Below are 26,872 nucleotides of genomic sequence, written 5' to 3' on the forward strand. Positions count from 1 at the left end.
GATCCAGGAGCTGTGCACTAGCTACGCGCCAACGTTCTCAGCCACCCCAGGACTGACTGAACGGGCATACCACTCCATTGACACAGGTAATGCTCACCCAATTAGGGTCCAACCTTACCGGGTGTCTCCTCAAGCTAAAACTGCTATAGAACGGGAGATCCAGGATATGTTACAGATAGGTGTAATCCGCCCCTCTGAAAGTGCATGGGCATCTCCAGTGGTTCTAGTTCCCAAACCAGATGGGGAAATACGTTTTTGCGTGGACTACCGTAAGCTAAATGCTGTAACTCGCCCAGACAACTATCCAATGCCACGCACAGATGAACTGTTAGAGAAACTGGGACGGGCCCAGTTCATCTCTACCTTGGACTTAACAAAGGGGTACTGGCAGGTACCGCTAGATGAATCTGCCAAGGAAAGGTCAGCCTTCATCACACATCTCGGGCTGTATGAATTTAATGTACTCCCTTTCGGGCTGCGAAATGCACCCGCCACTTTCCAAAGACTTGTAGATGGTCTCCTAGCGGGATTAGGAGAATATGCAGTCGCCTACCTTGATGATGTGGCCATATTTTCGGATTCCTGGGCAGACCACCTGGAACATCTACAAAAAGTCCTTGAGCGCATAAGGGAGGCAGGACTAACTGTTAAGGCTAAGAAGTGTCAAATAGGCCTAAACAGAGTGACTTACCTTGGACACCAGGTGGGTCAAGGAACTATCAGCCCCCTACAGGCCAAAGTGGATGCTATCCAAAAGTGGCCTGTCCCAAAGTCAAAGAAACAGGTTCAATCCTTCTTAGGCTTGGCTGGTTATTACAGACGATTTGTACCGCACTACAGCCAAATCGCTGCCCCACTGACAGACCTAACCAAAAAGAAACAGCCAAATGCTGTTCAGTGGACCGGAAAGTGTCAGAAGGCCTTTAACAAGCTTAAAGCGACACTCATGTCTGACCCTGTACTAAGGGCCCCAGACTTTGACAAACCGTTCCTAGTAACCACAGATGCATCCGAGCGTGGTGTGGGAGCAGTTTTAATGCAAAAAGGACCTGATCAAGAATTCCACCCTGTAGTGTTTCTCAGCAAAAAACTGTCTGAGAGGGAAAGCAACTGGTCAGTCACTGAAAAAGAATGTTATGCCATTGTCTACGCTCTGGAAAAGCTACGCCCATATGTTTGGGGACGGCGTTTCCACCTGCAAACCGACCATGCTGCACTAAAATGGCTTCACACCGTCAAAGAAACTAACAAAAAACTTCTTCGGTGGAGTTTAGCTCTCCAAGATTTTGATTTCGACATCCAACACATCTCAGGAGCTTCTAACAAAGTGGCTGATGCACTCTCCCGTGAAAGTTTCCCAGAATCAACTGGTTAAAATCGTCCTTAAGATGTGGAAAATATTGTTAGTCTTTATGTACTTGGTAGTATATTTAGAGATGCATGTGTCTTATTAACTCTGTTTTTCCTAGAGCTCAAGGAAGAAATCCCAGCCAGTGTTTCACCCTAGCTGAGATTTGGGGGGCGTGTCATAAATATAAGGGGAAGGGTAAACCCCTTTGAAATTCCTCCTGGCCAGGGGAAAGCTCCTCTCACCTGTAAAGGGTTAAGAAGCTAAAGGTAACCTCGCTGGCACCTGACCAAAATGACCAATGAGGAGACAAGATACTTTCAAAAGCTGGGAGGAGGGAGAGAAACAAAGGGTCTGTGTCTGTCTGTGTGCTGCTTTTGCCAGGGACAGAACAGGAATGGAGTCTTAGAACTTTTAGTAAGTAATCTAGCTAGGTATGTGTTAGATTATGATTTCTTTAAATGGCTGAGAAAAGAATTGTGCTGAATAGAATAACTATTTCTGTCTGTGTATCTTTTTTGTAACTTAAGGTTTTGCCTAGAGGGGTTCTCTATGTTTTTTAATCTAATTACCCTGTAAGATATCTACCATCCTGATTTTACAGGGGGGATTTCTTTATTTCTATTTACTTCTATTTTCTATTAAAAGTTTTCTTGTAAAAAACTGAATGCTTTTTCATTGTTCTCAGATCCAAGGGTTTGGGTCTGTGGTCACCTATGCAAATTGGTGAGGCTTTTTATCCAACATTTCCCAGGAAAGGGGGGGTGCAAGTGTTGGGAGGATTGTTCATTGTTCTTAAGATCCAAGGGTCTGGGTCTGTAGTCACCTAGGTAAATTGGTGAGGCTTTTTACCAAACCTTGTCCAGGAAGTGGGGTGCAGGGTTTTGGGAAGTATTTTGGGGGGAAAGACGCGTCCAAACAGCTCTTCCCCAGTAACCAGTATTAGTTTGGTGGTGGTAGCGGCCATTCCAAGGACCACGGGTGGAATACTTTGTACCTTGGGGAAGTTTTGACCTAAGCTGGTAAAGATAAGCTTAGGAGGTTTTTCATGCAGGTCCCCACATCTGTACCCTAGAGTTCAGAGTGGGGGAGGAACCTTGACAGATATAAATTTCTTTATACAGTCTGTAATTATTTTAATTTGATTACACATTTGTTCTGCAGGAATCCTGCCTCCATCAGTGCACAGGCTGGATAGTAAATGAGGCAGAGTATAGCAAGAAAATAATCTTGTTCTGCATTTAAAGGGCTGGACTAATACCTGGGAAAGCTAGATTCTCTCTTTGAGTGTTGCCAGCTCTTGTGACATCAAGTCTCACAATATTTGGCAGTGTTTCCTAGTATCAGTTCCTCCATTCATGTTATGTGAGAATCTCAGATTTTGTTTAATAAAATTAAAAAAAAAAAAAAAGGGTTCCTGATCCTCATGGTTAGGGGGAGAACTTCGAGAACGTGAACCATAAAGACTCACAAACCAAAGATAAAATGAACCTAACATTTATTAATATTTTAAAATCTCATGAATTTTAAGCCAAATTCCAGATTTTGGAATCCTTAGGGTTTGCAGTACTGGGCATCCTATGTGATGATGGGCAAAACTGTCTCATGCATTCTTTAAAGGAGGCTGAATTAAGGTTTCACTGTCCTTTCCTAAGTTTTGAATGCTTGAGTTGGCCACCATAAAATTCTTCTAACATAGCATTTTCAATATAATACCCCATTGCATTACCACATGGAATCATGTGGTGTGACCATATGGTGTAGATCAGGGATTGGCAACCCCTGGCATGCAGCCCACCAAGGAAAGCCACTTGCAGGCTGGGCTGGGCCGGTTTGTTTACCCGCAGTGTCCATCGGTTCAGCTGATTGTGGCTCCCACTAGCCGCGGTTTGCTATCCCAGGCCAGTGGGGGCTGCGGGCAGCGATACAGGCCAAGGGATGTGCTGGCTGCCCTTCCCGCAGCCCCCATTGGCCTGGGACAGCGAACTGCAGCCAGTGGGAGCTTCGATCTGCTGAACCTGAGGATGCTGCACTTAAACAAACTGGCCTGGCCCGCCAGTGGCTTTCCCCAGCGGGCTGCATCTCAAAGGTTTCCGATCCCTGGTGTAGATGAACTCTTAAACTAAAGGTATCTTGTGTTCGAAAAGTCCTATGCTGCTAACTAAATTAATTTAAAATGAAAGTTTTATTATATATGCACTGTCTGCTTTCTTCTTGTATTTTTCTGAACAATGAAAATCCGCTAGGTTCGTTTTACTTTCAAGTTCAGTGTTGCAAAGTTTGGCTTTGTTCCATGGATCTTTTTAAAAACTGTTAGTAATAAGATTCCCTTTGGGAATCCATCACTTTTTCACCATACAAACTTGGTTTTTTACAGCATCAGAATTTCAATTTCATTAGATGAAGAGGAAGGAGGAGATACCGATTAAATTTGGTGATGACAATGATATAGATGAAGCAGTTGAGGGCGGTGAAGGATAATAATGAAAAGCAAGAAGCTTGAATTGGCCTGCTGCCTACTGAGCACAAATGCAAATATATTTTCTTTTATAGTTTCTGCTTTTTTCTGTTTGTTTTCGTTTTGCTTTTTTTTTATAGTAGGTTAGTCCTGAATAGTGTTCACATTTAAATGCTATCCGAACATTACTAAGAATTTTTTAGAACTTCATTTCATTGTTTCACATTTTTCTGAGCTGAAAAAACTCGGTTAAGTAATTTAGAGTGTTTTTTTTTGTAATTAGGCATAAATATCTTTCTAGTGCTAATCCTAGTTGAGCCATAGTCTTACTCTTTTGTCACACTTCTAATAAATTAGTACTTCAAAATATTTGACCACTTTTGGTATTATTTGACAATTTCACCAATGGCCCAACCCTAGTTTGAAAGATGTATTATGGTTAATAGCTTATTTTTAGGGAACTATTTGGAATATGGAGCCAGATCCTAAGATGTGCAGAGCTGTGCTTGACAACAGCCTGGGGGCATAGGGAAGATGGTGGTAGCTTTAAGGGACTGACCAGGCTAGTGTTTGGTTATAAAAGCTGCTCCTAATTTGCAGCTGGCTTCCACAACCCTGAGGGAGTGACTCCAGCAGCTGGGAATCGGCTGAATGCAAGGGCTTCTCGGCCATCTCTTTACACTGGTAGAGCTCTTTACACTGAGCTGCTGCGATTGTTGACACCAGAGGATTTCCCAGTGCCCAGATCCACTGGATTTTACGAACAGATTGCATCAGCTGATCAACACACAATAGCTGCCATAGGACTCTAAATATGACTTGTGATATCTTTATTCAGTGTTCAAATTTCCTGTGGGCTTCACATTCATTTGCGGAAGGAGAGGGAGATGTAGACTTCAAGTAATATCCAGTAATAGTAGAAGATTAATATCCTTAGTTTATGAGTAAGTCTACGTTGGGTTGCTATATTCTCTCATAATCATGGTTGATTTAGCCCAACAGACTTTTAAATATTGTAACCTACACTGTGGAATCCACTTGGTCCTGTTCATTCCCACCTTGGAATTTTCAGATGCAGTCACTTTCTTTGAGGCTGTGGTGGTCATTGATCTCTCGTTAGAAATACCGACTTGATTAGCATTCTCCAGAATAACTTTTAAATGAAATTGAACTGATTCTTAGCGGCAGCATCAGAGGCCTATTAATGCATTTCTAGCATTTGATGGTTGCCATGAGTTGCTCCATAAAGAACTGTGGTGTTGTCCAATATGCCATATTTTTCTTCCTTATAAGATGTAGTGAGTAAAATATATTTTAATGTATTGCCTTTCACATTGTTTAATCATTTCAGAGCCTATAGCAGAAGAATGTGTATGTCTTAAAATATTTTATACTATTTTGAGGAGTATAAAAGATACTTATTAAAATTGGTATCTTTTTAAAATCTGTCCTTTGTTTTTCCAGGATGCCTTATACAGCCCCATTTCTGATTAGAGTGCTCTATAGTGTTACATGCGTTAGACAAGACAAAATAAATTATAATTTGTCTTGTGCCTCATGAATCACACTTTTATCAACATCACTGTAATGCTGGTTAATTTTACTTCCCAATTCTTAGTCATTTCCAGCTTTTTACTATTCCAGTACAATCAAGTACTGTTAAAGATGACCTGCAAAGTACATTTTAAAAATTGGGATTGTGCCCTTTTTCTACAGTCTTAAAATGTATTAAAGAAGTCTTGAAAGGCTATGAGGTAGATTTTTTTTCACTTTCTCCTTGAAACATCAGAAAAGTCAAGTCTGATCTTCCCTAATTTTGCTGAAAGATTCATTATGAGTCTCTGAGAGGTGGTAGTGTTGAATCTGAAACAAACTTCCTTTTCCAAACTGTTATTTAGTCATTGAAGATCACTGGTAAGATACATAGGTGTTAACAAAAGCTAGAATTTATAATCAGTCTGACTAAAATCCTTTTCCCATCTTAGTTTTTCAACTTTCATTATCTTGGCTTTTTTGGCTAGTTTTCCAGTCATTTACAGTTGTTGTCTTCCAATCTAAGCAGGATCTGATTTTTCAAATGTGTAAATTAAGCTGGAGAAAAAATTGAAAAACTAATTTAACATTCTTCTATCACCATGAAACAATAAGAGTGGAGCCCATTTTTAAATGTTACTTTATTTCTGATAGCTATTTATCTTCCTAATTATGTACACGATAATATGTTCTAAAATTTGGCACCACAAGTTCTAATTTATCTTGGCATTAAAAGTGGAACACATTCTGATTTTCTTTTTTAAAGATTTGTAATTACACAAAAAATACATGTTTCGCTAGCTGTGGAACTAAGAATCCAACATCATCGTAATTGCTGTTTAAGGTATTTGAATTACTGATTTTTCAGATTGTTGGCAGTTCTGAGGGGAAAAGGGGGAATAGTTTTGGGTCAACCTGAAACCAAAATTTTTTGCAACTTTTAGCAAATCTGAAAGGATTTCTGTTTTGATTTTGGGAAGTTTTCACCATTTTTAATAAAAACAAAGGGAATTTGGAAACAAGGCTAGATTCACATAGGAACTCCAGCCTGAGCCTGAATGTCTACACTGCAGATGAACAGTCCCTTAGCTGGTGCCTTGTGAGTCTGAGTCAGCTGGCATGGGCCAGTTGTTGGTGTCTAATTGCAGTGTTAGACATACCCTTAGGCATCATTCACATAACCGAGAAGGGATAGGGGCGTGGGCAGTAAATATTAATGGGAGTGAGGACTGGAACCCGGGTGTCCTCTATCCCAGGTGATTGCTTTAACCACCATTTAGAGTCTCATCCTTTCTTTTTCTTGCTCAATGAAATTTAAATTTGTCTACAAAGTAGGACAACTCCAACAGGAGAGATTGAGACCCCTACCCCAGGATACCTTGTGGTTAGAGCACATACCTGCAGGGTCGAAGCAATTTAAATCACAGATTTGAATCATGATTTAAATGTTCAAGATGGAAACCTTGATTTAAATTTATTTTAATCTTGTTTTGCATTTAAACTTTTTAGTTATTTTCCTAAAAAAATATTGATTTTTTTCATTAGTTGAAAACCATTACAGTACGTTCATTTGCAACTGAATATAGCCTGTATACGAAATTTGATGCTGCTTTTTGCTAACTGGGAAGCTGCACTATGTCTATATACTCTTTTATGCAGTTGTATAGCTTTACTTACATTTATTCAGATACTTAATTTTTTATCGTGTTAGAAGATGGTGAACAATGAATGCATTTCTTATTTATTAGACCAGAATGTTTTACTTCTGATTTTGTTTCAAGCTCTAAAGAAATCCAAATTCCATTAAAATGCACAAAAACAGCACTTTAGACTTTTATTAAATGAAACTACTTTACATGCAAAGATTTTTTTTATCAAAACATGTTTGCATTTAAAAGGAACTGATTTATTAAACCAGAAAAGTATTATTTGTAACTAGTGATTTAAACTGATTTGTTTCTGGTCACTATGTCCTTCAAGATTTTAGAACTAGCAGATCTCACCCTCTCACACCTGCTTCTTATTTGTAGGTTGGAAGAAGGTAAGCTTTCCTGTTTTTCAACTCGCAGCTGGTTTCTTCTTAACTTTAAATGTACTAGTCACTGAGCTGAACTAGTTGAATAAACTGAAAAGAAGATATTCTCTGCAGCTGTAGAAGAGTCTGTTGCTGTCAAAAGCTGGTTTAACACTTCAACGAACTCTAATTCCAGGTGCTTAGCTAGTGACTTTCGCCCATTCAGGGATTTCCCCTTCTTTCCAGCTTGACTGCAAACATACTTTAATATTAAATTTTGTTTTTAATTTAATTATTTTAATGTATGTAGGCCTTAACATAGATTTAATGTTGAATAGGGTTAAATTTTAAAAAAATCTAGTGTTCTGTTTGTAACAACATCTTCAGTTTTTATCCCTCCTGCTCACCTGGGGTGCAGTGGGTTCAAGTTCCTGCTTTAGAGTGGGGATTCAAATCTTAATCTTTCACATTCCCCCAGCACAGGTGAGTGCTGCCTGGACTGTGTGGTGTAAGGGGGCACCACCACCATCTCTTCCTTCTTCAGGGCTTTGAGAATGGGGGCCTAAGTTTCCTTGTGAATCTAGTTCAAAAATTTGAAAGTTTCATTTTGAAAATGTTGAAATGGTTCATTTTGACATAAAAAAAATTCTTTGAAACAATTTGCCAAAATTGACACAAATTCACAAAATGTTTTGATCATCCCAAATATGCATTTTTTGGAGACAGAAATTGAAACTGAAATTTTTTTCCCCAACTGTTGTAATTACTAGTATAAAATATTTATATTTTGGAGATGCAATGTTTCCTAGTAGTTAGAGCTCTGTACTGGGACTAGGAGACCTGGGTTCTATCCTCAGCTCTGTCACTGGCCTCTGGATAGACTCTTGACTTCACTTCTGTGCCTCAGTTGTCCTGTCTCCAGATGGGACAGTGATGCCTCCTTTGTAAAGCATGTTGGGGTCTACTGATTAAAAGCACGATATAATATATATATTACTACTATATACATTTATTTATTTAGGATTGGGATCTAAAACCACAGTTCTTCAAACTGTTCCATGCATTTTATTTAACAGCAAGGTAGAGACTGTTTCAAATGTATGGAGCATTTTTAGGACTGGGGCTAGGAAGATATATTTTCTCCTTAAGAGATTATCTAAGACATGAGAATCATATCTTAGTTTTTCATGCATAATTGAGCATAATGTTTTGGGGGGAGACCCCAAAACCTCAACTAGGCATTCAAAAAATCCAGAATTGTAGTATTGAGTTAAATAATTCATCTCTATCTTATCAGTACTCACCATCTAACTAGATGAAAAATAAAAAAAAATCTTTAACTTCAGCATTATGGTAAAAATCCAAATTTTTTGGTCCTTGCTAAGATATAATTTTGATGGATAGAATCAAGTCCCTGTAGCCAAAAGCTATAAAATCTGCACCAACAAGCTTAATGATGTTACTTAAATTCTTGTTGTGGGTAAACTGCTGGTGTCCCCCTGTTGTTGCCATGGCTTTCTGACTTCCTATCCAGAGCATTACATGTATGTAAGTGGGCAGGCCCCGGAGGTGTGGCAACAACTCGCACTTTGATTTTCAAAAATCAGCTCTGCTCCCTTTAGTCAAACTGCTAGTAACCATCTGTACTTCAGGAAATAAGAATTCATGGTGGTCTCATAGGGTGACCCATGAGTAGTCACAAATGTTTAAATAGCCCTTTGTGTTTAATATGCAATTTAATTGTAGTTTTAAGAGAGCTGTTTTCAAAAACATAAAAATCCTGACATGAATACAAAGACTGTGACTGCTGTTGCATTCAGGAGTTGAGGATTACAATAACTACTGGATTTCTTTAGTTGTACTATCACTGGCCATGGAAGGCCACGTCCTGCCAGCAAGCACTGACTTAAAACTAATGGAAGGAAAGAAGTTCTGTATAATTTGAATTTGATCTTTATGGTGTTGGTATTTATTCAAATGAAATGGTCAGTATTTGTTAGAACCCTTTGTGCTACAGTATGTATTGATAGATGAGCATAATGGCTCCATGGTTTGAATTCACAATATATATTTACAAGGTGGTGTTATATCAAAGGTCTATGTTACTGTCAGCAAAGATTTGTATAGTCCATTGTCTGTTGATGTGTATAATTAATGTAATCGATTTTCAAAGGAATTTCGGGTTAATGCCTAAGTCTTCAAGAATTTTGGAGGCCTAAATTCACATCTTCCATAGAACGCTGTGAAATGGGGTTGGGTCTCCTAATGTCTGGAACAGGATGGGAGACAACCCTGTTCCCCTAGAGGTTAACCGTCACATGAGAGGAGGGTGGTGGAATCTCAAAGACTATCTGGGACCAGCACTGGGTGGGGGACAGATGACCGTTCTTAAATAGGTGGAAATGATTAAGGAAGTAGTGATGACGTGCATTGAATAAGTTATTGCTGGATATTTCCCATATGAGTCACGTTAATAAAGTTGTGGCCTAATTAAACCGCATCGCTGGCATCTTATCTCTCTTCTTGCATGTCTGGGACAAAGATCTGATAGACCTTTTTTTATGATACAAACCGTCTAAATACTTAAATCCATAAATATGTAGCGCAAAATCTTCAGATATGAATACTTCGATTTTTTTTGCTACTAAAAATAGTTAAATCACCTGTGTTCCAAGAAAATTATTGTAAAATTAGAGATTTAGTGAATGATCAAGCTTTCTTAGCATGCCCTTCTGCTATACAGAGGCATTTCAAAGACAAAGCATAGCGAGTTAAAGAATAGTTTTAACCCTGTTAAACTTCTTGTGATCTTGTCAGATAACTTGCATTATTAGAAGAGGTTATGGTTTGCTTACTTTCCTTGTTGACTATAGCAAACAAATAACATGGATCTGCTAAGTGCCTCCTTGTTCCCTAGGTTTGTACCATCAGATGAAAAGAAAAAACAAGGCTGTCAACGAGAAAATGAAACTTTAATACAGAGAAGGAAGGACCAGATGCAGCCTGGGGGCACAACAGTCAGCGTTACTGTACCTTATCGAGTGGTAGACCAGCCTCTGAAACTTATGCCACAAGATTGGTAAAGCAGAACTGCTGTTTTGAATTATTTTTTTACACCTTTAGTTCTCTTTTTCAGAACAAGAACACAGATCTTGAAATGAGCTAATAAAATAACTCCAAGCTAATTGGTGCATAAAACATTAACAAATGTGTGTAGAAATGGCTGGATAGCAATTATATAGGAACTTGTTCCTTTCAGGTTATGATCTTTCAATATAATAAACAATATTCCTGGCTTATCCCATATTTTTTGTTTGAAACCCTCCAGGAGTATGAAAGTATCACTCCAATTGTTCAGGATCAGAGCTACTGTATTACTTAATTTACTCAAACATGTTGCATCTCTGAAAGAAAAATCCTTGTCTATAGCCAATCTTTCTGAATTTTATTTGGAGGGGAAAATGTTGGGGCCTTACACTTCTGACTCTAAATTTAAAAAAAAAAAAAGAAGAAGAAGAAGCTGGAAACAGATTGCATCAGCTTTAAGCTAATGTGCATAATGGTCAGAAACAATGACATAGGCTTCAAGATGGAGCTCTGTGAAGGGGGAGAGCCAATCAAGGGGGATCTTTTTGCAAATGTGTCATAGGTTTGTTTGTTTAACCTGCAGACCCGTTTGTGAGGGCCTGTAAAAAGATGAAACAGTATCTGTCAGTACTTTTACACTCCAGGAGGGTTTGTAAAAAGACAACCCTTTAGTATTGATTAATCAAATAACCAATATTCTTTCTTTATCCTCCCAGTTTAAGAATATTTAAGGCATGTACAAGACCTAGTGGTCTGTAACATTCAAAGCAGGCTGTTAAAAGGAAATAAGATCTAACACTCCAGATAATTAGGCATTCTCTGTTGGGAGCAGCAGGCAAATAGAAAACAATAATAGCTGCTGAAGTACCAAAAGGCAGCTTGCATCTTCAGTGGACCGTAAACATTTTTGACAAAGGTAAAGCCGTCTTCATGATTGATTTCCCAGAGTGGAATCAGTGATAGGGAATTAATGTTAAAGTTTTATTGTTTCAACTTTGTAACAGCTAATGTGAGAAATGTTTTTTAAGTGTATAGCCTTGTGTTTTTATCATTTCAGAGACCTGATTATTTTTCTTCATTGGGGTTTTGAAATCGTTACAATAATGTAAATTTATAAATAAATAATCCCATAATCCAATTCCTAATGTGGTCGTGCTTAGAGACCTCAGCCCTATTGCTGTACAAATGTATAGCAAAGAGACAATACCTGTCCCAAAGAACTTGCTGTTTGTGAACTTTATCTTCTGTATTAACAGTGAATAGATTTTTCTTAGACTACAGGTGGTAGTTGCATATAGTCATTAAAAGTGCACTTCGAAAATGTAGGTTAAATTGTTGCAGCTGTCTCTCCTGTTGCAATGAGCTTTTTGTATTAAAGTTTAAAGTATGTGCTGAATAAGCATTTTTAAATTGCTACATCTCATTTAGTTTACAATACAATTCATAGGGGATTTTCTTTTAAATTCCAAAGCATTTTAAAGAAATCCTAAACAGTAATCTCAAGAAATGAACAGGATTTGCTTTCTGATAAATACAAAATTTGAAATTGAGCTGCATACAACAAAAAGCAGACATGAAGTCCAGAAATATTACATACAAAAATAGTGTGTTAATGCTGAAGAGACTTGCATGTGGAAAAAGCAGCTGTTTTGGAAGTACAGCAGTCATTAATGTGCTATAACAGTGACATTATAAAGAGAAACTATGTTAATGTACGATGCTTTCCTCACAGTAGTGTTGACAGCAACCTGTCTCATATAAATAATTGAGATTTTTTTTTCCTTTTAGGAATTTACAGTGACTAAAAGCTTAAGTCCTTTAATGTGTGTGTCTCCTTCTCCTTTATTTATAGGGACCGTGTAGTCGCGGTGTTTGTTCAGGGTCCTGCTTGGCAGTTCAAAGGCTGGCCATGGCTATTGCCTGATGGATCCCCTGTTGATATTTTTGCAAAAAGTAAGCTTCTAGTTACAGATAAATGCTCTTACATGTTTTTATCATCAGTGCATACTTACCAATAGTTCAGGTTTGGCTGGGAGTGTTATGGGATTTGGATGTGGTAGGGAGCTAGTGCCTTGGCACCGTTGGCAAGTATAGCTCTTGCTCTCTGCAGCGCTCTCTCCTCCAGGAAATGAACTAGCATGCTGGCTTCTTCCACACCTCTTCAGGAAAACAAGTTTTTCAGAAAGGTAGATTTCTTGAAGATGAGGGAGCTGTTGCTACAGAGCAGTTGGCTTCTGTTCCACTTCTGGGAGACCCCTGAGTGGCTCAAACCTCTCTGGTTTCTCTTTACCCCCAGAAACACTGATAACATGTTCACTAAGTCTGAGCTCCGAATCTTCCTTGAGAAGGTGGTTTGCTGTTACAGAACTGCTCCTCCTCCTAGCCTTCACCCAGGCAGGGACCATCGAGGGTCACCAGATGTCCTGATTTTTATAGGGAGAGTCCTGATTTTTGGGTCTTTTTTTATATAGCCTTCTATTACCCTCCATCCCCATCCCGATTTTTCACATTTGCTGTCTGGTCATCCTAGGACCATCAGACAACTTCTCTTTTCATTTACTCCAAGACAGCCCAGCAACATCCCTCCACCCCAACCCAGCAACTCCTAGAAATCTTGCTGCTTCATGAAGTTCACAGTACTCACCAGTTGTTTCTGAAATAGCAAGTGCACAAGTTTGCATTTTTTCCGTTCTGACAAACGCCCTAAAATGTAGAGCATTCCAGGGTTACAACCTCTCTCTCCCGTCCCCCCCCAGATTCCAGTACTTGTCATGGATGGGTTAAGTCCGTTTGTATTTTGCTATGTGTATTTTATAAACACAGCATTTGTATAAAATAAGATGTCTTCCTAAAACTTTAAGCTCTGACATAGGTAAAGCTACTTCTCAGATACAAGCTAGATGAAAGGCAGTTAGTCTGCTGATATTTGATCATAGCAGGCCCTGGATTTAGACCTCTTTGCGACCAGGAATTTGCCTAGTGTGGCTTGAGGCCAGTGCTGTTCGCTTACATGGGCAAGCACAAACTGATGCTTACTCTTCTGACTGCAACATGTGGAGCAACATCTAAGGAAACTCCAGGCCTCTACTGCTTCTGATCTGTACTCCCATCCCACTCCCTGCTGCTGTTGCAGGTGGATTGAGTGATTTAAATCTGCAGTGGAAAACCTCAATTTAAATCTGTTTTAATCAGCATTTTCATTTATACTTCAGTTATTTTCTACAGAAAGATGCATTCTCATTCGCTGATATAATTGTTAAAACACGTTGATTTACATCTAAAAACAGCCTTTACACTAGATTTGGTAGGTCATCTTGGTACCTAGGAGGGAACACTATAACTATATACTTTTATTTAAGCAATTATATAGCCTAATATTTTCAGATCCTTAACAACTGTGTTTTTAGTATGTTAGAAAGTGGTGAATGATAATTTACTACTTTACTACTGGATAATTTAACTCTTTGCTCATGATTTGTGTCAAATTGCATTAGAATGGTAGCTGGAGTTTAATTAAACACACAAAACAGCATACTTATTTATTTTATTTAAATGTTTTAAGAGATTATAAATTTAGGCCTTAAGAGATTTCGTATTAAATTCGTATTTCATTTTAAACAGGTTTATTTGTAAAAAGAAACGCTTACTATAATTTAAACAACAATCAAAAAATCATTGATTTATATCCACCCTGCGTTGTTGCTACAGCCTTCAGGGTGAGAATCCTACAGACACAGACACAGACTCTCTCTCTCTCACACAGTCTTGCCCTGTGTTTTCTGCTATAGTTCAAAATCCCTAGATCCTGCTACCACAGCCCTAGTCGAGGCAAGAAGAGAGTAGTGAGTTGGTGGAAGAGAAATGAGGGAGAGGATGCTAGTTGAGAAAAAGAAGCAAGACTGAGGGAGAGGAATGAGAGTTGAGAACATGAAGGGTGCTCATTATGGAGAAAGGAAAGCGTGAAAGCGAAAAAAGGGACAAGTTAACAGTAGGCACTGAAAATGAAAGAGGAAAAGGAATAACTCAGTAAGCTACGCCAGAAAAACGTCCCTGGCCCGAAGAGTTTAGTCTGAAGGCACAAACTAAGACAGGTTTGTCAGAGTACAACATACAGTGTGTTGTCTGTCTGTCTAAGATACATACATGTGTTCAAATTGAAAGGGGAATGTGATTACTTTTCTCCCGGCTCATAAAAGTACTTCTGAAAAGCAAACTTTTTTTTAACCTTAGAAATGCACCAGATTGCCTCACATGCCAGATATTTCAAAAATATTTTCCTGAAAAAGAATATATCTAGATCTTCCTACAAGAGCTTTATTCCATCTTCCAAACAAGCTACTTAGTATTTTCTGGGCTATTCAAAAGAGTGAGTGCTGGCTGTTTCTACCTGCTACTCTGGCTCCATTTATCATTTTGCCCTTACACAATCTCTTTAATAGCCTAACTAAATATGATCAGCAGCTTCTGCACCAGTCCATTATCTAACCTATAATCTGTCAGCATTTACAGAAGCTAAAAGCTGTCAGAGGCAACCTGGCCCACTTCCAGAATGACAATTAACAGAGATTTAAAGCTGGTTAATGTAGATTGAAATTTTGGAAAATAAGAAGTTGATTGCCATAAAATCTAAGCAAATTGATCTAAATGCATGTAGTAAATCATGGATTAGACTATACCCAGATCACATCAAACTAGTTTTACTATCTCGGTCACTTTATGCTGGTTAAAATCCTGTAAAGTTTCATGAATGGCGCTTAAAAATATTACTCTCCTTATCCCTTGTATTCTTTTCATTCTACAGCTTTTGGTCCTTCTTGTGAAACTGTTTTGACTCTATTTTTGGACTGACACTCATATAAAAATAACAATTTTCTTACCTGTATACTCTTTACGTCCATAAATGGACATTTCAAATGAAAAGTTGAATATTTTGCCATTTTAATCTACATAAATATTTTATTTGAATGCCATTTTAAAGGTCTTCCCGCTATAACGTGTTAATGCGCTTCTGTTGAACCTGAAGGTCAGTTTTAGTGGGTTGACTTTCGTTCAGTAATCTTTAACCTTAACTCAAAGGTTCTCTTTAACATTCAGAGATTTTCTTTGTAAATGCATAGCCTTGGTATGCAATTATCTATTCTGTTTATCTGCTTATTGTGAAAGGCTTGGCATCATTTGATATGAAAAAACTAGCTTTATTCATTCTCAGTCTTTATTCAAAAGGTTTGAAGTTGACTTGACAGTTTCTTACATAAGGTGATTTATTTATTGAAGCAACTTCTTAATTGTCTAATACAAAGAAATGAGAACTTTAGTACAAAAAAGGCCAACCTGAGACACTTATTTTGTGCATACATTAGTGTTGTAAGTTTACATTTTTCAAGCGCTTAGGTACATCTTGCTACAGAATGACCCATGGACAGAGGAGGGCAATGACAATGACTAGCCCAGTTTGGTTAAAGATTTGGGTGGGAAGGAAAGATTAAGGGCTGGTGCACTGGACAAGAAAACTTCAAGCTAGAGTTATATAAAATAATTACATAGAAAAGTCTGGTCAGATGTTCCTCTTCTTCTTCTCCTATACTACAAGCATGGAAAATAACTCAAAAGGCTGCAAACTTAATAAAATGGAATGAAGTAATCTTCAGTGCACGTTATTAGTCTGTGGAACTACCTTCTGCAGGATATTAAGGCAAATATTGTAGCTTAGGCATTTGAGATTGGAGATTTGAACTGAGTAGCACGTACAGTTAAACCTTGTAATTTTATCCTGGACCTAGGTTATCAGTTCTCATGTCTAAGAAATCTCCCTTCTCTGCTCCTGTATTCCACAACTACATGTACAGTAGAAGGCGGGGGCTGATGCTTTTCTGAAGGGTCCAACATTCTCCACTGTTGGCAACAAGATAATAGACTAAATGGACCACTGATCCAGTGTAGCATAAGCAGTTTATATGGTCTCAGTTTTTTCTGAATCACAACCTTTTTATTTTAGTTGTAATTTCAAATAAGAAATCAAATTCTATAAAATCCTCTTGAAAAACCAACAAATGTGAACTGGAAGCACACTGCAGATTCTGAACTATTAGTTTTGACTTTTTCTATTTGTAGACTATAGATATACTGTATCTAAGTGACTGTGTTACTTTAGTTGCTGTCATATCAAAGTACGCAAAGACTTTATGAAAACCATGTGTCTGTCTATTCGTGTACCTAACCCCCAGTTAAATTAATTCCCTTCTGGGTTGGAGTGCAGCATTTGTTGAACACCAAAGCAAAGTTAGACCATTTAGGACAGGAAATGCATCAGAATATCTTATCAAGTTGAAGTTGCAGGGGTAATTTTAAATATTAAAGACTGGATGTAATATCTAAATTGGAATTTGGCCACGAGAGACAGGTAACTTCCCTACTATTGCAAAATAATACCATGGAGTGAGTGTGTGTGTGTGTGTATTTAATACTATGGTCAGTTCTTAGGTTTTATGTAATCCCCAAGAAACAGCACTTCCAATAGCATAGTGTCTCTGGTGCATTAGCCAAGTACCAGCTCAGAGGTAAATGTCCTCCACTGAAACATTAAAAACACTTCCTGCAGCACCTTAGGGTTACCTTGGAGTTCTATTATAACATTGATTGGGACTGACATAAAATAATTTGAGATCTGATGAAATCACAGCATAAGATACCATTTATACAGATTAATATGTAAACAGTGAATATTATCTTGCTACTATTATCAGAGTGCTCAGTTCATGACAAGAGCCACCCACAGGAATGCTGATACTGAACAGGGTAGCACTATTCAGATCTGTGGCTACCCACAACAACAACAGTGTGAAAGCAGTACTCTTCTTTGACAGGACAGAGCAGCAGCTGTAGTACAGAATAAAAGGTCTGGTGGTCACTACTTGTGCATCAATGTAACAAAGTGTTGTAATGGGTCCAAGAGTCTCAGCTCTGATAAACGCTGCATTATGTCTTCAGTAGACGTCAGTAATAAGAAGTGAAGCAAGCCTAGAGAGAAGGCAACAGCCTAGAGAGGGAGGCGGAATCCTACTATATATTTGTGTGGTATTTGAAGTTAAAAGCTCAACCTCAGATGTACACACTCAGGCCTGGTCTGCACTGGGAGCGGGGGGATCAATCTAAGTTATGCAACTCCAGCTATGTGAAAAATGTAGCTGAAGTCGATGTACTTAGACCTACTCACCGCAGTGTCTTCGCTGTGGTGAGTCGACTGCTGCCGCTTCCCCGTCTACTCTGCCTGCTCCTCGTGCAGCGCTGGAGTACAGGAGTCAACGGGAGAGCGCTCGGGGGTCAATTTATCGTGTCTAGTCTAGACGTGATAAATTGAGCCCCTCTGAATCGATTGCTGCCCTCCGATCTGGCTGGTAGTATAGGCATACCCTAAGACAGAGCAGTTGTAATAAGGGGGAGAAAAGGAGGAGGATTCTGCTTCTGGGAGGGAAATAACGTGAACACAGAACATAACAAGAATCCTACTACTGGATCTGCATCCTTGTTTTAAGTTAATTCTAGCAGGCTACTGAGTAAAGCAGTGCTATTTTCCTTTCTTTAGATTATTTTATTGACCTCTATAGTGTTCAGAAAATTAATGCTTTTGCACTGAGTCGAAATAACTAGTTCATGTAGGCTAATAGATTTACAGTGCAGAGGATTGTTTATGTAAAATACAAAGTTAAATTTATGCAAACTAAATGTCCGCCTAGTAGTTCACTTTCAAGCAACTCAGGTTGCTGCATAGACATCCATTAAACGATCAAGATGGCTTCAAAAAGGTTTGGTTTACTGATTTACATCTTGGGACAGCTCAGAAATGGCCAAATAGAATGTCAGTTCCCTCCCAAAAATTGCATTTGACTTGAATTCAGCTCAACGAGCTATTTTTCCAAGAATCTATGTGCATTAAAGCTAGGGACTGCCACCTCACCCATAATCATAGCATTGCTACTATGATATATATAGAGTTGGGTCATGGATCCCATATGTAGACATGGCTGTGTGTCCTTAATTACGTTTTCTGGTGTGCATTCTTAACTGTGAAGAATTTTTGTTGTGTCCAATGAGGATGATCCTATAATGTAAACTCAGGATTATAATCTAACTGTTGCTTTCTTGCATCCTGTAGTTAAAGCTTTCCATCTCAAGTATGATGAAGTACGTCTAGATCCAAATGTACAGAAATGGGATGTGACAGTATTAGAATTAAGTTATCACAAACGGCACTTGGACAGACCAGTATTCCTACGTTTCTGGGAAACTTTGGACAGGTAAATATGCTGAAAAGCTTTTACTCTGAGTTTTTTGTGGGGAGGGAGAGTAAGGTATCAAGGAAATTGTATATCTTAGAAAGATCCAAGCTATAGCTTGGAGACAAAATACTGCTTGCTATTCATGATAATGGTGCTGCAAAGCCACCTTAAATGGGCAGAAAAAGTACAGATAGACCGAGGGGGAATAACCAATCTTTCTGGAATGAAAAGTGTCAGTTTAATTCAAAAGAGTGTGACAGTAAAGCTGCTACTAAACCATCTACTAATACTAAGTCCATGCCTACAGTTTTTTCATAATGTAAAGAAGGAGCTTGAGGAACAAGTCTTATGAACAATTTCCCATGTGGCAGTTCAATAAACATTAGGAAAACAGATGAGCCTATTGTATCAATGTGTAAGTTTACTTTGATTTTGATACTGTGATTGTTTAACAGCAAAATACTTAAACAATTAAGGCTGGGATTTTCAAAACTGCCTAAGGCACCTAAATCCCATTGAAGTTAGAATTCCTTCAGGCTTCTCTGAAAACCCCAGTGAAATCACTCATTTCCAAACTTTATTCTTGTATCTCCCCATCAACATTGTCAAGGTTCCTTCCCCACTCTGAACTCTAGGGTACAGATGTGGGGACCTGCATGAAAACCCCCTAAGCTTATTTTTACCAGCTTAGGTTAAAACTTCCCCACGGTTCAAACTATTTTACCTTTTGCCCTTGGACTTGATTGGTGCCACCACCAAGTGTCTAACAAATATATAACAGGGAAAGAGCCCGTTTGGAAACATCTTTCCCCCCCAAAAATCCTCCCCAAACCCTACACCCTACAAGGCTTGATAAAAATCCTCACCAATTTGCATAGGTGAACACAGACCCAAACCCTTGGATCTTAAGAACAATGAAAAAGCAATCAAGTCCTTAGAAGAAGAATTTTAATTGAAGAAAAAGTAAAAGAATCACCTCTGTAAAATCAGGATGGTAAATACCTTACAGGGTAATCAGATTCAAAAGATAGAGAATCCCTCTAGGCAAAACCTTAAGTTACAAAAAGACACAAAAACAGGAATATACATTCCATTCAGCAGAACTTACTTTATCAGCCATTTAAACAAAACAGAATCTAACGAATATCTAACTGGATTACTTACTAAGTTCTAAGACTCCATTCCTTTTCTGTTCCCGACAAAAGCATCACACAGACAGAGAGAACCCTTTGTCCCCCCCGCCCCCATGCCCCCCCCCCCCAGCTTTGAAAGTATCTGGTCTCCTTTTTGGTCAGGTGCCAGCGAGGTTATCCTAGTTTCTTAACCCTTTACAAGTGAAAGGGTTTTTCCTCTGATCAGGGTGGATTTTAAAGGTGTTTACCCTTCCCTTTATATTTATGACAAACATTTTCCAGAAATAACAGCACAAATGTTTCTAAAGGCTTCCCAGAAATGACTGATCAAAGTGAACTTTAGATTCTTTTTCTTATAGTCTTATAACTTCAGATGTAATTTAATGTCTTCAGTAAGGCATTTGACAGAGTCTCACATTACATTCTCATAAGCAAATTACAGAAATGTGCTCCAGATGAAATTACTGGGTACAAATTTGTGGGTACAAAACTATTTGAAAGACTGTACTCAGAGTAATTATCAATGGTGTGCTGTCAAACGGGGGGAACATATCTCTTGGGGTCCCATAGGGGTCTGTCCTGGGTCCAGTACTAGGCAATATTGTCATTAATGACTTGGGTGATGGAGTGGAGTATGCCCATATAATTTGTGGATGACATCAAGGAGGGGAGGGATTGCTTGTACTTCAGAGCACAAGATTAAAATTCAGAACTACCGTGGCAAATTGGAGAATTGGTCTTTGAAATCAACAAGATGAGATTCAGTAAAGATGAATGCAAAGTACTGTTCTTAGGAAGAAAAAAATCGAATGTACAATTACAAAATGGGGAATGGCTGGCTAGGCAGTTGTACTGATTAAAAGAATTTGGGGGTTAGTGGATCACAAATGGAATATAAGTCAATGTGATGCAGTTGCAAAAAAGGCTAATATCATTCTGGGGTGCATTAACCGGGGTGTTGTAAGAAAGACATGGAAGTGCCACTCTACTTGGCACTAGTGAGGCCTCAGCTGGAGCACTGTATCCAGTTTTGGGCACCACACTGGAGAGAGTACAGAGGAAAGCAACAGAAATGATGAAAGGCTTAGAAAATCTGATTCATGAGGAAGTATTAAACCAAAACGGGGCAAGTTTAGTCTTCAGAAAAAAAAAAAAAGATGGGGCGTGGACCTGACAAGTTTTCAAATATGTTAAGGGCTGTTATAAAGAGGATGTGACCAATTGTTCTGTATGTAGGACAAGAAGTAATTGGCTTAATCTACAGCAAGGGAGATTTAGGTTATATATTAGGAAAAACTTTAACTGTAAGGATAACAAAGCTCTGGAATAGGCTTCCAAGAGAAGCTGTGGAATCTGTCATTGGAGGTTTTTAAGAACAGTTTAGATGAACACCTGTAAGCAGGATGGTCTAGGTTTACTTGATCGTGCCTCAGAGGAGGGGACTGGACTAGATGACCTTTCAAGGTCCCTTCCTGCCCTCCATTTCTGTGATCTATAAACCAAGCCAGAGTTCCCTAAGAGGAAACATTTGACTGTTCTTCCTTCAGGCATGGGGAACACAGCATTATACAGAACTTTTATGACTCGTGAAGAATCTTTCTTTTTCTATCTTTTAACATTTGTTAATGGTCTAAGAATTAAGTTTTAAAAGAATTTTACTTTTTTCCCTACTGTGCAGCTTTGTTCCTTGAATGAACACTTTCTGTAACTACCAGAAAATGCTGTTAATGCTGTTTTTTGTTAACATTGCAGGTACATGGTAAAACACAAATCCCATTTGAGATTCTGAATCCTCTGGCTATCATTCATTTCCTGAAACGTGATTGAGAAATATGAAAGATGCTCCAGTTTGGAGACTAAGGCTCTCACTGTATGCATTTGTCAGGAACTTTACAAATGAAGAAAGGATCACAGTTTAATCTTTTATAAGGTCTTGTTTGGATGCTTCGTGCTATGGCAGGTTGATACCTGCTGTTATTACAAGCAAAAGTGTTTTCCTTAAAACTATTTTTTTAATAATGTTAGCCTTCTAGCCTGCAAATCAAATTGTATATTTTGATAGCAGCAGTTTCTTCCCCATTTTGTTAAGTTAGCAAAATTTTTAAACAGTATGTTTTTGTTCCTCTTTAGAAAATAGGTCGATCTTCACTGAAGGTTACAGTGTGTGTGTGTGTATGTGTGTGTGTATGTTATGAGGCTTTCAAAATGACTTTGCTTCTGAGTTTAGCTCTGGTTTCCTTTGCTTTATTGTTTCACTTACTGAAAATATTTTGTTGTAAATGGTATTACGTTTTAGTCTATAGGACTTGCAAAACTAAGCAAAGTGACAATTGTTTTGGATAAATCAAAATGTCAACCTGTATATGTACTGTATATTCTGTTTTGTTGAAAAAGGGATGGTGAAAAATCAAGAACCACTTCTTTGGGCTTATAATATTCCAGTTTACCAAATCTTTAAACTTTATTACAAATACATTCAAGTAAAGTTAACACAGAATGTCCATCCTCCATACAGATCCTTTAATTTAAAACTTAGTGTGTATGTGTACACTACCGCCTGTCAAATACTTTATATATGAGAGTCCAAACATTGTATAGACTAAACAATGAATAGAACGGGGGAGAGTTTGCTTTTTTTTAAGTCACCATACAGAATTAATACTTTTGATGCCAGTACATTAGATAACCTCTTACGTTGTCCCTTGTGACAAAAGTAGCCCAAGCCTTGTCTCCAGGAGTTGCCATTTTCTGATCTGAGCAGCTGGAGCCTTCCAGCAGTACTGTGCTTGTACTCAAAATAAACCTACTCCAGTTACCAAAGAACACATTTGCTTGATCTAGGTTATGAGTATAACTAAGGCAAAAAAACACTGGTATTTGTATGAGTTTATGGTAACTACTTACTTTGACATAATATAGTATACCAGTTGATATAATAGAATGATTAAATACTATAACATACATATTATATTTCTGCTCTTAAAATTCTGAACCATGTTTCTTATGCTTTGCATTTGAGGTTTGACAAAAGTAAAATATTCTACGTATTCATTTTTCTTTTGCTTTTATTTCACATTTTATCTTCATTTTTTTTAATCTAACTGGCAGCCTAGCTCCTACAGAAGTTTTAGAACCATACTGGCATACCAGGCCTCTGAGGTCCCAATGGCTTTGATGATAGGTAACATTTTCATCTCAACTGTTCTAAGACTACAATTTTTAAATTTAAAACTACACAAAATAAAAACCTCCCAATTCTCATTTTTTTCATAGCAGTTAAAATCCACATCAGTAGTACTAAGAGTGGAGTTTTGAATAGATATCACAAAATCACTGGGAAGAGCAAACAATTCAAGACTGTAAAATAGTTAAATAAAATCCTTTCAGAAAAGTTCCTTTTACTGGTTTAAGAGGTTTGGTCAGATCCAGGTCACTGACTCTCCCACTAAATTTTTGTTTCACAGAATTAACCAGAATTTTCCTTTCTTTGTTTCTCTTAACCTTGAGATAAAACTAGGGAACAGTTGTCAGTAGCACAGCACTTTTACTGTGAAGAAATGATCAATATAATTTGGGGTTTCATACTGCCGAAGTTGTGGGGCATCTAATAGTTCTGTTTCTGCTGCTCAGAAATGGGAAATTTTGTAGAGTTAGTCAGTATTATGTATGTAGGCAATGTACTTAGTTTTTAAAAGACTACTGTAATGGGCAGCAGCCAGTTTTCCCACAAGGTTTTGGTATATACATATACTGCTCACATGCATTATAATTTGCAGATTATACTGTTTTTAAATATGGTACGTCCAATTGACATTTTCTCTTCTCCATCCTCTGTTTGTTGTGTTACGTGTTAAAAGCACATGGTGTTATAGCTCATCAGTCAGTCTCAGACCCTGCAATGCTTAGGCTCAATGTGGCACACTGGAGGACAGCCTGATTCTGATTTCACTTACACTGGTGTACACCCATTGGAGTCAGTGGAGTGATGCAGGTGTGAAACTGACAGGAGAGCAGAATGTGTGAAATCTGTTGGGCGAACTGCACCATTATTTGTGGATTCAAAGCCAGACTTTTAATATTTTGGAATTTTCTATTTGCAAAATAATGTGATTACGATCTAAAACGTATTTATGAAGGAGATGGCACTTTTAGGTCTCTTCATTCATCACGGTAGTGAGGTATCTATCTAAGTCATTGTGCAACTAGTTGCCTTCACTGGGAGTTGGATCAGGTCCTCACAGAATAGCTCTCCTGGGTCTCTCTATATGTACATTTATACACACCTTATGAAACTACTTGGACTTAAAGTTTAGCCATATAGCATCATTTTACAACAGATCAGGTGTTTGATATCACTTTATGCTTAATTTATCTACAAATTAATGAATTGTAAGGAAAACTGGTACCAGGAACTGGAAGAAGCTGTACTATGTGCCATTTGTTTAGGTGAGCTGCATTCCTACTGGTGAGCAGTTTTAAGAGCTTGCAGTGCTGAGACGTGTACAAATTGTGTAAACTGTATTGAAAATTAAAATGTATAAGTGAGAATGTGAGCTATTTTACTGTCATTTTACTGAAAAGTTAAATGACACAAGCAGTATGGGGTTCAAATATCAAATTGACTGTTTCCTCTCTCTTCTGTGTAGTACTGTTTTAATAATCAAAACTGCTTTGAAATAGCTAAACAAAAACACCTCTACTATCATTGTTTAAAAAGTACAAAAGCAAGATGGAAACTAGCTTACAGTGTGATATTCAGAGTTCCATACTGCCAGGGTTTAAAAAAAGGACAGCAATATTATAGCTGCCAATAGGGACCTTTTGAAATACTGATTTATATTAACAATATTACTGCTTTATAATTTATACAAAGTAAGAACTGTCTGTACACTACTTGAGCTTTCTGAATGCTGCAGTGAACAAAGTGACAGAAGCAGATTTCTTTAGTCAATGCAGAGGTAATTTCTTTTTAAATAGACTTGTATACATGAAGAAATAACGGATCAGCACCTTCAACTGAATAGGCTTAACTACTATAAAGTTATTGGCAGGGAATTTTTTTTCTATCAAGATAATTCTACAAGGATGTGCTAAAATCCAGTGCTTGAGCTACATGATTTATAGAACTATTCTACAATACTGTAAACTTCTTATTTTTTAATACAGATAAGGAGTAATATGTGGGAAGTGTACTATGTATTAAGTTCATAAGGAGCTGAACCTATGATCAAGGATAATGCGATATATGATGTCAGATAAATGTTTATCTGAACAGCACATTTGTTTTTGGCTTTCATTCTGTGTTCAATCAGTGTATAAAATATTACTGTTCTCGTCAATGACTTTCAAAAATGTTTTATTCTTGGTCTAACTTTCCATTCTCATGCCCAGAGAAATATGCTCTTAGTTGCTAATGCTTGCGAACACTGTACAAAAATAAGCTGGTCAAAATTAATGGATTAGATGGTGGGTTTAAAATTTAATGTTGTGAAGCTGTGCTTATTTTAATTCAAAAGCCATAACTAATGCCAACTACTTTATTAAACCAATGTGTTCATGAAAAATTAAAAATCCCTGCCTGAAGAAATTGTTGGCCTAACAGGTTAAAGTTCACCTGGAATGCTAAAAGAAATAATTTGTGGGAAAAATGTGCCATATAGATTGGATTCTGTGAATATCAAATTGTAGCTCTGTAAATTATGTAGCACCTGTTTTTTAAGGAACTGTGGTCCTGTTAGTTTCTTTTGTCTGGACAGATACATGCTTCATTAGAAATTGTAAGTACACATTTATTTTTTTGGTTTGCTGTGCAGTCATTTTCGTTACCTGAAGACCTTTAACATTGTATGTATATCCTGAGGTAATAAGGAGTGGAAGGAAATCATTTAAAATGTGAAGAGGTTGGAGTGAAGCTCCTTCCTTTTGGCAGTATAAGCATGGTGTGCTGAGTCCAACAATCCTCTTCTTGGCGCCAGCGAATACAGAGAATACTGAAGGTAACTTGTATGGGAGGGCTGCTGTTGACTTCCATGACTTTCAATTTTTTCTCTGCTGGTGAGAAATATAATTGCTGTAAACTCAGAGGAAATGGGTATTTATTGAAGCAGAAAATATTTTGGTAAGAAGCAAATGCTGACAGGCAGTGTTTCCAAGTTGATTTCACTGCATTCATTTTTCTTTAAACAGAAGTTGTTTTAAGATTTGTAAATGAGTGCAGATCTAAAGAATATTCTCAAATGTTTGAAATTTAAATCCATTAACTAGTTTACATGTAAAGCTGGAAAAGTTCTGAGGTAATATATAAAATCTCTATAAAAAGGTATTACTGTTCATGGATTTTATTTGCATCTGTAAATTCCCTTTCCATCTACTCTCCACTTTTCCCAAAAGTCAGAAAAAAATGCTTGTGTACATTCCTGAAATTGTCAAATGTAAATCTTCCTGAAACTGTAATTGCCTGAAGTTCTGAGTGCAGATTTGTCTAAAATAACGAGCAACGAAGGCAGCAAAAAATGAAGCTTAACTTAAATCTAGTTTGGCCAGCTTGCCTAATGAAAGTGCTTCAGTGGCCCTGTGTGAACTAGAGTGTTTAAGTTTCAGCTGCTGCCTTCTCAGATTGTATATGGGGTGGGTTGAAATCCTGGCCAGAAGTCAATGGCAAAACTCCGACTGATTTCACTCAGGCCTAGATTTACCCAATGTCTTAAAGACTGAGAGTTTTAAAATGAGAGATTCTCTAGAATCTTCCAGGAATGAAGAGAGTAGCAAGTAGGAATGGAGGAGACATTTCATAGACGCGTAAGGGTTGAATCTTGGGCAATTCTATTAGATCTTAGAAAAAATTGATCACACATAGTATAAAGGTTCCAAAAATGGTTTTAAAAGGGTTAGTAAACAATTATATATTTTAATAAATGATTAGTTGCTAGTCCAACTGGTCAATAGTTTTCTTTATTGTTATATTTTATGATCCACTATATCTTATGATCTATAATAGCATTTACTGATGTTCTTAGAATCATT

General features: G+C 37.7%; 1 protein-coding gene across 1 annotated transcript in view; it reads left to right on the plus strand.

Moving 5' to 3' along the window:
- Positions 1–26,171, plus strand: part of CDC73 (cell division cycle 73) — a 177,637-nt gene extending 151,466 nt beyond the window's left edge. The window contains exons 14-17 of the mRNA XM_077823775.1: positions 10,271–10,432; positions 12,293–12,393; positions 18,593–18,734; positions 21,602–26,171. Of these exons, the coding sequence (XP_077679901.1) occupies positions 10,271–10,432; positions 12,293–12,393; positions 18,593–18,734; positions 21,602–21,638 (442 nt within the window). The 3' untranslated portion in view covers positions 21,639–26,171. The remainder of the gene's footprint in view (positions 1–10,270; positions 10,433–12,292; positions 12,394–18,592; positions 18,735–21,601) is intronic.
- Positions 26,172–26,872: the final 701 nt, after the last annotated feature.

Source organism: Eretmochelys imbricata, chromosome 8, assembly GCF_965152235.1.
Source record: "Eretmochelys imbricata isolate rEreImb1 chromosome 8, rEreImb1.hap1, whole genome shotgun sequence".
NCBI classification, from domain to species: domain Eukaryota; kingdom Metazoa; phylum Chordata; order Testudines; family Cheloniidae; genus Eretmochelys; species Eretmochelys imbricata.